Raw genomic sequence first — 11,990 nt, 5'->3', positions numbered from 1 at the left:
CAGGCGCCCGCCACCTCGGGAGGCTAGTTTTTTGTATTTTTTAGTAGAGACGGGGTTTCACCGTGTTAGCCAGGATGGTCTCGATCTCCTGACCTCGTGATCCGCCCGTCTCGGCCTCCCAAAGTGCTGGGATTACAGGCTTGAGCCACCGCGCCCGGCCTTTTTTTTTTTTTTTTTAAAGATTTCTTATTTTATATTCCACTTTATTTTCTTTGTTGGTATCTATAACTCTGTTACTTTATTAGTTACTTTAGGGTTCATACTATATATATCGTCAACTCACCACAGTCTATCATTAAGTGATATTATACAACCTCATATATATATGAATATAGTAGTATATTCCCATTTCTTTCCCAACCTTTATGCTATTAAAGTAATACATAAATTGCATCCTTTATATTTATTGAGACTTGTTTTTTGTTTTGTTTTGTTTTTTCTGAGATGGAGTTTCACTCTTGTCACCCAGGTTGGAGTGCAGTGGTATGATCTCTGCTCACTGCAACCTCCGCCTCCAGGGTTCAAGTGATTCTCCTGCCTCAGCGCCCAAGTAGCTGGAATCACATGCATGTGCCACTACACCTGGCTCATTTTTGTATTTTTAGTAGAGACGAGGTTTTACCATGTTGGCCAGGCTGGTCTGGAACTCCTGACCTCAGGTGATTCACCCGCCTAGGCCTCCCAAAGTGCTGGGATTACAGGCATGAGCCACTATGCCTGGCCAAGACTTGTTTTGTGGCTCAGAATATGGTCTGTCTTGATAAATGTTCCATGTGCAAAAGTCCCACAACACAATATTGGGTTTTTTGTTACAATCTATTACTTTTTTTTTTCTTTTTTTTGAGATAGACTTTTGCTCTGTCTCCCAGGGTGGAGTGCAGGGGTATGATCTTGGCTCACTTTAACCTTCGCCTCCCAGGTTCAAGCAGTTCTCCTGCCTCAGTCTCCCTGAGTAGCTGGGACTACAGGTGTGCGCCACCACACCTGGCTATTTTTAGTAAAGACGGGGTTTCACCATGTTAGCCAGGCTGGTCTCAAACTCCTGACCTCAGGTGATCTGTGCACCTTGGCCTCCCAAAGTGTTGGGATTACAGGTGTGAGCCACCGTGCCTGGCCTCAATTACCTCTTTGAAAAGATTTAAATAACAAGACGGGGCAAGCTGGGCGTGGTGGCACGCATCTGTAATCCCAGCTACTTGGGAGGCTGAGGCATGAAGATTGCTTGAACCAAGGAGTTCTAGACCAGTCTAGGCAACATAGGGAGAACTGGTCTCTAAAAACAAATAGGCCAGGCGCAGTGGCTCATGCCTGTAATCTCAGCACTTTGGGAGGCTGAGGCGGGCGGGTCACCTGAGGTCAGGAGTTTTAGACTAGCCTGGCCAACATGGTGAAAACCTGTCTCCATGAAAAATACAAAAATTAGCTGGGCATGGTGGTGGGTGCCTGTAATCCTAATTACTCAGGAGGCTGAAGCAGGAGAATCACTTGAACCAGGGAGGCGGAGGTTGCAGTGAGCCGAGATGGCACCATTGCACTCCAGCCTGGGCAACAAGAGTGAAACTCTGTCTCAAAAATAAGTAAATAAAAGCAAACAAACAAAAATGGTAGTGTGTGTGGGGGGGAATATATGTGTATATGTGTGTAGAATATATGAGCATATGTGTATGTACATATATACACACTGACACATATAAATATATTTACATATATATTTACTCACATAACTACCATTTTCAGTACTCTTCATTTCTTTAGGTAGGTCCATTTTTTTTGTTTTGTTTTTTTTAAGTAGGTTTTTGGGGAACAGGTGGTGTTTGGTAAGTTCTTTAGCAGTGATTTCTGAGATTTTGGTGCACCCATCACCTGAGTCATGTACACTGTACCTGGTGTGTAGTCTTATATCCCTCACCCCCTCCCACCCTTTCTCCCAAGTCCTCAAAGTCCACTGTATCATTCTTATGCCTTTGCATCCTCATGGCTTAGCTCCTACTTACAAGTGAGGACATAGGTGTTTGATTTTCCATTTCTGAGTTACTTCACTTAGAATAATGGTCTCCAACTCCATCCAGGTTGCTGCAAATCCCATTATTTCATTCCTTTTTATGGCTGAGTGGTATTCCATGGTGTGTATATATATATATCACATTTTCTTTATCCACTCGTTGATTGATGGGCATTTGGGCTGGTTCCATATTTTGGCAATTCCAAATTGTGCTGCTACAAACATGTGTGTGCAAGTGTCTTCTTTCTTTCTTTCTCTCTCTCTCTTTTTTTTTTTTTTTTGAGACAAGGTCTCGCTGTGTCTCGTTCTTTTGCCCAGGCCGGAGTGGAGTGCACTGGCGTGATCTCGGTTCATTGCAACCTCCACCTCTTGGGTTCAAGCGATTCTCATGCCTCAGCCTCCGAAGTAGCTGGGACTACAGGTGTGCGCCACCATGCCCAGCTAATTTTTGTAGTTTTAGTAGAGATGGGGTTTCACCATGTTGGCCAGGCTGGTCTCAAACTCCTGAGCTCAGGTGATTCGTCCACCTCGGCCTCCCAAAGTGCTGGGACTACAAAGTGCTGAGCCACTGAGTCCAGCTGCAAGTGTCTTTTTTCATATAATGACTTCTTTTACTCTGGGTAGATACCCAGTAGTGGGATTGCTGGATCAAATGGTCGATCTACTTTTAGTTCTTTAAGGAATCTCCACACTGTTTTCCATAGTGGTTGTACTAGTTTACATTCCCACCAGCAGTGTAAAAGTGTTCCGTTTTCACCACATCCATGCCAATATCTATTGTTTTTTGTTTCTTTTTTTTTGAGGCGGAGTCAGTCTGGCTCTGTCGCCCAGGCTGGAGTGCAGTGGCACGATCTCAGCTCACTGCAAGCTCCACCTCCCAGGTTCAAGTGATTCTCCTGCCTCAGTCTCCCAAGTAGCTGACATTATAGGGGCATACCACCACACCTGGTTAATTTTTTGTATTTTTAGTAGAGATGGGGTTTCATTGTGTTAGCCAGGGTGGTCTCAATCTCCTGACCTCATGATCCGCCTGCCTAGGCCTCCCAAAGTGCTGGGATTACAGGTGTGAGCCACCGTGCTCGGCCTGTTTTTTGATTTTTTGATTATGGCCATTCTTGCAGGAGTAAGGTGGTACCACATTGTGGTTTTGATTTGCATTTCCCTGAACATTGGTGATGTTGAGCATTTTTTCATGTTTGTTGGTCACTTGTATATCTTTTTTTTTTTTGAGAATTGTCTATTCATATCCTTAGCCCACTTTTTGATGGGATTGTTTTGTTTTTTTTCTTGCTGATTTGTTTGAGTTCCTTGTAGAATCTGGATATTAGTCCTTCGTTAGATGTATAGATTGTGAAGATTTTCTCCCATTCTGTGGGTTGTCTGTTTGCTGATTATTTCTTTTGCTGTGCAGAAGCTTTTTAGTTTAATTAATCCCATCTATTTCTCTTTGCTTTTGTTGCATCTGCTTTTGGGTTCTTGGTCATGAAGTCTTTGCCTAAGCCAATGTCTAGAAGGGGTTTTCTGATGTTATCTTCTAGAATTTTTATGGTTTTAGGTCTTAGCTTTACAACTTTGATCCATCTTGAGTTGGTTTTTGTAAAAGGTGAAAGATGAGGATCCAGTTTCATTCTCCTACATGTGGCTAGCCAATTATCCCAGCTCCATTTGATGAATAGGGTGTCCTTTCCCAACTTTATGTTCTTGTTTGCTTTGTCAAAGATCATATCATCGGCAGTGACAGTATGACTTCCTCTTTACCGATTTGGACGCACTTTATTTCTTTCTCTTGTCGGATCATATTTTTATTTGGTACAATTACCTTTTTGCCTGAAGAATTTCCTTTAACAGTTCTTGTAGTGCAGGTCTGCTGGTGATGATTCCTTTCAGTTTTGTATATCTGAAAACATGGTTTTCAAAAATTTTTAAATTTTATGGTTCAATTTTTATCTATTTATTTGAGACTGGGTTATGAGACTGGCTAATGTTTGTATTTTTAGTAGAGACAGGCTTTCACCATGCTGCCCAGGCTGGTCTCAAACTCCTGGGCTCAAGTGATTCACCCGCCTCGGCCTCCCAAAGTGCTGGAATTACAGGCGTGAGTCACCACGCCCAGCCTGAAAACATCTTTATTTCTTGTTTTTGACAGATTTTTTCCGCAATATTCTAGACTGAGAGTTTTTTCTTTAAGTAGTTAAAAGATGTTGCTCCACCATCTTCTCACCTGGATTGTTTCCAGTGAAATCTTATGTCATTCTTAACTTTGTTCCTCTGTGTGTAACATCTTTACCACTGGCTTTGAGCAATTTGATTACGATGTGCTTTGGCATAGTTTCTTCATGTTGCTTGTGCTTGGGTTTATCATGCTTCCTGGGTCTGTAGGTTTATAGTCATCTTTAAGTTTGAAAAGTTTTGTGTTGTTGTTGTTTTGTTTTTTTGAGACAGAGTTTTGCTCTTGTTGCCCAGGCTGGAGTGCAATGGCATGATCTTAGCTCACAGCAACATCTGCCTCCCAGGTTCAAGCAATCCTCCTGCCTCAGCCTCCCAAGTAGCTGGGATTACAAGCATGCAGCACCACGCCTGGCAAATTTTTGTATTTTTCAGTAGAGATGGGATTTCTTCATGTTGGTCAGGCTGGTCTTGAACTCCTGACCTCAGGTGATACACCTGCCTCGGCCTCCCAAAGTGCTGGGATTACAGGAGTGAGCCACCATGCCTGGCTCAAGTTTGGAAAGCTTTTGGTCATGATTTCTTCAAATATTTTTCTGTTCTTTTTTCTTCTCCTTTTGGACCTCTAATTATCCATATATTAGGCCATTTACGGTTATCCCACAACTCACTGATCCTTTTTAAATTTTTCTTTTTTTTTTTTTTAATTTTTTAATCTTTGGGTTTCATTTTGGATAGTTTCTATTGCTATGCCCTCAGGTTCACTTGTCTTTTCTTCTGTAACATCTAACCTGCCATTAATCCTGTCCAGTGTAATTAATCCTGTCCAGTATGGTTTTTTTTTTAATCTGATATTGTAGTTTTCATCTCTAGAAGATCACTGGGATATTTTTCATACATTCCTTGTCTTAAGTGCTGGGATTACAAGTGTGAGCCACTGCACCCAGCCAGGGCCCTTTTTTTTTTTTAATTTTTGAGACAGAGTTTCACTCTTGTCACCCAGGCTGGAGTGCAATGGCGTGATCTTGGTTCACTGCAACCTGTGCCTCCTGGGTTCAAGTGATTCTCCTGCCTCAGTCTCCTGAGTAGCTGGAATTACAGGCTCCCGCCACCATGCCCGGCTAATTTTCGTATGTTTAGTAGAGACGGGATTTCACCTCTTTGGCCAGGCTGGTCTCGAACTCGACATCAGGTGATCCACCACCTCGGCCTCCCAAAGAGCTGGGATTAGAGGCGTGAGCCACCGCACCCGGCCACCAGGGTCCATTTTTTAACGGATGTCAGATATTATAAAAACTGGGTATTTTTGCCTTCCTATAAATCTTCTTGAGCTTCATTCTAGAAGTTAACCGAAAATAGTTCAATCCTTTCAGGTCTTGCTTTTTTGGTTTGTTCAGTGCATCCAGAGCTGGAGGACACAAGGATGAGTGAGGAATTAGCTGAAGTGGGCAGACAAGTCCAGGCACTAACCACAGCAGCATGGATAAGGAGGCAGTCAAAACTCGAGCAGCGGAGCACAATGTAGTCTCAGCCCCAGCCTAGCCTCCCGCTTCCTGAAATGGCAGCTGCATGAAGAGGGAAGGCAGAGCGGCAGTTTTCCTGCCTATACTTGGAGGTACTCTCATCAGATATGAAGCTTGAACACAGGAAGACACCAGGCCTCAAATGTAGCTCTGGGGCAGCTGTCAGCAGAGAGTTGTCCAAGAAGAGAGGCCCACCCGTCATCTCGTCCCACTCTGCCGTTAATGATCAGGCCAAGGGCCCTGAGAAGTCATCACACTGCTTAGGCATCAACTGACTCATCTGCAAATCGTGGTTGCTCCACCTGCCCTGCCTAGCTCACAAAGGTGTTCTCTCTTAGTACAGAAAGTAAAACCTGGCCAGGCGTGGTGGGCTCGCGCCTATAATCCCAGCACTTTGGGAGGCTGAGGCAGGTGAACCATCTGAGGTCAGGAGTCAGAGATCAGCCTGGCCAACATGTTGAAACCCCGTCTCTACTAAAAATACAAAAATTAGCCAGGCATGGTGGTGCACACCTGTAGTCCCAGCTACTCGGGAGGCTGAGGCAGGAGAATCGCTTGAACCAGGGAGGCAGAGGTTGCAGTGAGCTGAGATCGTGCCACTGCACTCCAGCCTGGATGACAGAGCGAAACTCCATCTCAGGAGAGGGGGGGAAAAAAAAAAAGGAAAAGAAAGTAAAATCTTTACTGGGTCTCTGGCCCTGAGAGTGGCTTTCTCCACATACCCCTCTAAGCAATGTGACCACTGGGCCTGCTCATAGAGGGCCCTCAAGATTTGTGGTTAGAAGGCCTGAGGAACTGGACAAAAGTTGAATGTGTGGGCAGTCGTAAGGGCCTAAGTTCTCAAACCCCATCACTTACCCCCAACTTGCTTGCAAGGCGTGGCAGGCCCAGCTCTGTCTGACAGAAGCCTAGGGTGAGGGGTCTCCCTACTCTCCAGACTCAAAAGCTTGAGAGCAGTAGGAGATCCAACTGGAGCTTCCAGACTCATGCATTTCTTTCAATCCTTTCCCTCCATCCTTGATTCCCCACGACAGTCAGATGGTGGTGTCTGGAGACAAGGGATCAAAGTTCCCATCTGCCCTCTGACCTCTGCACCAGACCTGCCCTCATCCAGCCTTCCCTGGAAGGGCCTGAGGAAACCTGTAGCTGGACCAGACGAAGCAATTCACCCATGTTGGCACCATTGGCTGCCTCTAGCTAATAGGGCCTGGGCTCCCAGAACCTCACATCTGCCCCTAAGGGTTCCTCTGGCAAGAACAGGGTGACCTAGATCATGCCTTTTGCCCATTACCACCTGGTGATCCAGGAGGGCTTTAGCCTGGTTCAGCTGCCAGAACCTTGATGTTCTTGGGTGGTTTCCATAATCTGCCAGTCAGTTTTCCCAATCGTGTGTGATTTTGGGGGGGTAGAGGAGGGTCTGCTACAAAACTATATATATATAAAATATATATGCATATGTATACACACACATACACGTTTGACGTAACTGTAGATTCATATATAGTTGTAAGAAATCATACAGAGAGGGCTGGGTGCGGTGGATCATGCCTGTAATCCCAGCACTTTGAGGGGCCGAGGCGGGCGGATCACGAGGTCAGGAGATTGAGATCATCCTGGCTAACACCGTGAAACCCCGTCTCTACTAAAAATACAAAAAATTAGCCGGGCGTGGTGGCGGGCGCCTGTAGTCCCAGCTACTCAGGAGGCTGAGGCAGAATGGCGTGAACGTGGGAGGTGGAGCTTGCAGTGAACCGAGATCGCGCCACTGCACTCCAGCCTGGGTGACAGCGTGAGACTCCATCTCAAAAAAATAAAAAAATAAAAAAAAGAAAAAAATAATCATACAGAGAGGCCGGGTGCGGTGGCTCATGCCTGTAATTGCAGCACTTTGGGAGGCCGAGGTGGGCGAATCACCTGAGGTCAGGTGTTCGAAACTAGCCTGGCCAACATGGTGAAACCCCGTCTCTACTGAAAATACAAAAATTAGCCGGGCATGGTGGCAGGCGCCTGTAGTCCCAGCTATTTGGGAGGCTGAGGCAGGAGTATCACTTGAACCTGGGAGGCGGAGATTGCAGTGAGCCAGGATCGTGCCACTGCACTCCAGCCTGCTTGACAGAGCAAGACTCCATCTCCAAAGAATAATAATAATACAGAGAGATTGTGTACACTTTGCTTAAATTCCCCCAATGCCTGTAATCCCAGCACTTTGGCAGGCCGAGGTGGGCAGATCACGAGGTCAGGACATTGAGACCATCCTGGCTAACACAGTGAAACCTGTCTCTACTAAAAATGCAAAAAAATTAGCGGGGCCTGGTGGCGGGTGCCCCTAGTTCCAGCTACTCCCACTCCAGCCTGGGTGACAGAGCAAGACTCTGTCTCAAAAAAAAAAAAAAAAAAAAAAATCCCAGAATGATAACGTTTTACAGAACTGTAATAATCACAACCAGAATATTGACACTGGTAAATTCCACTGGCCTTAGTCAGATTTTCCCAGTAAATGTGTGCCATTTTAATGATAAGACCACAAAAGCTTTGACCCAAGTTTACCAACTTAGTAAGTTGCCTTTGACCCAGGGGAACCTCACCCCGCCGCTTCGTGTGTTCCCTAAAACCAAAAACAGGTGAACAGGAGTAACTTAACATTTCAGGGGATATTATGTGGTAAGCTCCCTGCTCATGTCATCATTTAATCCTCACAATAGGCCGGGCACGGCTGCTCACGTCTGAAATCCCAGCACTTTCGGGGGTTGAGGTAGGCAGATCACTTGAGGTCACAAGTTCGAGACCAGCCTGGCTAACACGGTGAAACTCTGTCTCGACTAAAAATACAAAAAAATTAGCCGGGCGTGGTGGTGCGCGCCTATAATCCCAGCTACTGGAGAGCTGAGGCAGGAAAATCGCTTGAGCCCAGGAAACGGAGGGTGCAGTGAACCAAGATCGCGCCACTGCACTCCAGCCTGGGCGACAGAGCCAGACTCCATCTCAAAAAAAAAAAAAAAAAGGCGCAGAGAGGGTGGGCGTGCCAGGGCCCCCGGTAGCCCAGTCCTGCCGCACTCTACCAGTCGTGCACAGCCCGAAGGCCAGGGAACAAACACAGAAGGAGGCCGAGAGGGCCCGGAGCAGGGTCCTGCCGCGAAGGGCCTGGGCTCAACGTTAGAGCGCGGCGCGACCCTACTCTGGCTGCAACGAGACGGGTGAGTGAGGTGGTCGCCCGGGATCTCCCAGAATCCGAGCTCCTGACGCGGGAGGGCCAGGGGCCTCCAGAAAACTGCGCGCGCCCCGCCCTACCCAATCCTGCCCCGAGCCGCCCGCTCCTCCCCCGCTGCGTAGCCCTCGGCTGCCCCCTGCCGCCGCGGGGCGGACCCTGCAAGCCCCGCTGTCCCCGCCTTCGCACCGCCCACCCCCGCCTCCGGATTGGCGGCTCCAGAAATCTCCAGGCCACCCGCTTTCCGCTACCGGATTGGCTGCGCCCAGGCGCTAAGGCCCGGCCCATTTCCCCGGGTCCTTTGATCACGCGCCTGACGGCTTTTCCGGGGCCGGGGAGCCAACCGAGGGCGTTCCTGTCGGGGCTGCAGCGGCGGGAGGTAAGGCATGGCCAGGCCGGCTGGGCTGCAGAGCGCCGGCACGGGTCCACGCCTCGGGGTGCCAGGCTTCCAGGATGTTCGGGGCGGGGCGGCTCCTCCGCGTCCCCCAACACCCCCCACCTCCGGCCTGAGCCTCCCAGCGCCGTGGGAACCACCTCCTGTCCACTGTTGCTGGCCCGCATCCTAGCAGCGGCCTGACGCCCTCCCCACCCTGGCATGCCCCCTTGGCCTGGGACGATGAGCATACGACTGGGTAAGGGCAAGCTCGATGCCCCGTGCCCTACGGACACGGGGGTAGGTCGTTCATACCTTGCCCTCTGATAGAGACTCAAGCGAACCTGGGTCGCGGACCTTGGGCCATCAGCGTGCAAACCGCCCCAGGATGATCTCTTTGCTTCTGTCGATGGGGACTGACCCTCTCCACCTCTGCCTGTCAGCCCAGGCCAGGAGGGGAGGGACCTGGGCGGAGCCCTGGGTGGAGACAAGAGGAAGGTGACATCATCTTGAAGATACAATCCAGCTTTACCCACTCGTGTCCACCCTGGCACACGAAACCGATGGGGCAGAGGGTGTTCGGGCTGTATGTCTGAGGTGACACCAGGGACAAGGGCATAGAACTCAGGCATGGAGCCCATCGCTTGAAGTGGGATTGGACCAGGATGGAAGCGGAACTCCTTCAGATGCTCCCACCTCACCCCTGGCTGCAGTGCAGGTCCCTCCTTTAGACCTCATTTATCCATTTTGCTCCACTGGACAGGTACTGGCAGCCCAATGCCCCAAAAGGGCTGGGGCAGGCACTGGAAACCTGCACTTCTTTCCCCAGAAGTTGAGATTTGTAAATGTCTCTAGCTGGGCCCCGCCCTGATATAGGGATAGGAGTTGGGCAGGACTCAGCCCTGGATCCAGGCCTTCCCTTGATCCTCTTTCCTGCCAGGATTTGCCAAGACTCACTGGAGGGTTACACCCGGTACATCTACCTGGAGGATCCCTCCTCCCAGGATTTGACCTGGGACCAGTTTTCATAGATCTCCAGCTCTGGGGGAGGGATCCAGAGTCTGGATGTCACCTGGGTGCAACTGATAACCTCCCTTCCTCCTCCCCAGGGAGCCCAGTGGAGGCGCCCTCCCGAAGTGCCACTGCCCATGCTGACCAACCACCCAGCCCTCCGGCTGCTGATGTCATGAGTAACACCACTGTGCCCAATGCCCCCCAGGCCAACAGCGACTCCATGGTGGGCTATGTGTTGGGGCCCTTCTTCCTCATCACCCTGGTCGGGGTGGTGGTGGCTGTGGTAAGGAGCCCTCATATACACACACAGACACCCACAGCTTTGCTAAGGCAGGGGCTGGGTGGGCCTGGTCCAGTCTGCACAGAGTCCCCACTGTCCTGTTGAGGGAGTGAAGGGTGTGGAGGTGGGCCTCTCTCTGCTTGTGGGCCTTCCCGGGCTCAGCAGCCCCCATAGTGCTGTGTCTCTGTTGCAGGTGATGTATGTACAGAAGAAAAAGCGGTGAGTGTCCCTGTCTCCCCACCTGCCCTATCCCCACACCCATTCTGAAATTCCTGCTCATAGGCTCTGAGTTTTCTGTAAGAAAGAAGCCATCCTGATACAAGCCTGAATTTTGTTTTCCTTGCCCCAGCCTGAGGTTACTCACTGGGGAAAGTCCCTTTGTAGAATCAGGGTTGTATTCTTGGAACTATAGTGTGTCCCAAAAGGCACCCACTGGAAGTGCCCCTGCCTGGGAGAGGGAGGCGAGATGGGGCAGCCAGGTGTTTGATGATGGTTGGGGGGGCCTCCTAGGCTGAGTCCCCTCCCCTGCTCCCCAGGGTGGACCGGCTGCGCCATCACCTGCTCCCCATGTACAGCTATGACCCAGCCGAGGAACTGCATGAGGCTGAGCAGGAGCTGCTCTCTGACATGGGAGACCCCAAGGTGAGCACTTGGGCGCCAGGGGGAGAATGAGGCAAGGTGGGGGTTAGCCCTGTTCCCAGCCATACTCGTCCACACTGAAACCAGAGCCTGGTTCTGCTTACTTGGGCTGTAACTGAGTGCTGCAGACTCCCAGGGAACACAGCCCAGCCTTGTGGTGTGGTCTCTTGCCCGACAGGTGGTACATGGCTGGCAGAGTGGCTACCAGCACAAGCGGATGCCGCTGCTGGATGTCAAGACGTGACCTGACCCCCTTGCCCCACCCTTCAGAGCCTGCCGTCCTGGACTGCCTGGGGCCCTGCCGTCAGCCTGCTTCCCCTGGCTCCCCCTGCTGGGTGCTGGGTCTCCATTTCTCCCTCCACCCACCCTCAGCATCTGCTTCCCACGCCCTCACCATCACCTCACTGCCCCCAGGCCTTCTGCCCTTTGTGGGTGTTGAGCTCACTGCCCACCCACAGGCACTCATGGGAGGTTTTCCTTCTGGGATGGGGGCGGCTGGGAGACACCTTTGCTTTCTCTAGCCCTCCTGGGCTTGACTTGGGCATAAATCCCCAGGAGGGCTTTGGAGTTGTTTCCATGGTGATGGGGCCAGATGTATAGTATTCAGTATATATTTTGTAAATAAAACGTTTTGTGGCTAGGGGTTTTGTTGATTTCATCAAGAGGCTTAAAATGACCTTCCTCTGAGGTGATTCCAGTGCTGTTTCCCCTCCCTTCCCACAGCCTGAAGGACAGGGCCAGAACCCAAGTGTCACCTACCCTACCTGCCCCAGGCTTTAGGGGCACAC

At 49.9% G+C, this 11,990-nt stretch overlaps 2 protein-coding genes across 6 annotated transcripts in view; both read left to right on the top strand.

The window, feature by feature from the left end:
- Window positions 1-11,990, top strand: part of LOC112622829 (40S ribosomal protein S10) — an 846,014-nt gene that overhangs the window by 183,785 nt on the left and 650,239 nt on the right. The gene's annotated exons all lie outside the window — the stretch shown is intronic.
- LOC112622830 (small integral membrane protein 29) lies at window positions 8,784-11,846 on the top strand. Of its 4 annotated transcripts, none has more exons than XM_025382786.1 (5): window positions 8,784-9,275; window positions 10,379-10,566; window positions 10,757-10,782; window positions 11,100-11,205; window positions 11,381-11,844. In XM_025382786.1, the coding sequence occupies exons 2-5, from the start codon at window positions 10,456-10,458 to the stop codon at window positions 11,444-11,446; spliced, it is 309 nt and encodes a 102-aa protein (XP_025238571.1). In that variant the 5' UTR covers window positions 8,784-9,275; window positions 10,379-10,455; the 3' UTR covers window positions 11,447-11,844. The 4 variants fall into 4 exon arrangements, with proteins under 4 accessions (XP_025238571.1, XP_025238572.1, XP_025238570.1 ...); XM_025382787.1 differs by having other exon boundaries at window positions 9,146-9,275; window positions 10,379-10,506; window positions 11,381-11,846; XM_025382785.1 differs by having other exon boundaries at window positions 9,146-9,528; window positions 10,379-10,506; window positions 11,381-11,846.

This window comes from Theropithecus gelada, chromosome 4, assembly GCF_003255815.1.
Source record: "Theropithecus gelada isolate Dixy chromosome 4, Tgel_1.0, whole genome shotgun sequence".
In the NCBI taxonomy this organism is placed as follows: Eukaryota; Metazoa; Chordata; class Mammalia; order Primates; family Cercopithecidae; genus Theropithecus; species Theropithecus gelada.
This window is presented reverse-complemented; position numbering and strand designations above follow the sequence as displayed.

Coding starts and splice junctions, on each gene's coding strand:
- LOC112622830 (XM_025382784.1), top strand. CDS start 9,492: ATGCCCCCTTGGCCTGGGACGATGAGCATACGACTGG. Junction 10,783..11,099: donor TATGTACAGAAGAAAAAGCG/GTGAGTGTCCCT, acceptor CCTGCTCCCCAG/GGTGGACCGGCTGCGCCATC. Junction 11,206..11,380: donor CTGACATGGGAGACCCCAAG/GTGAGCACTTGG, acceptor CTTGCCCGACAG/GTGGTACATGGCTGGCAGAG.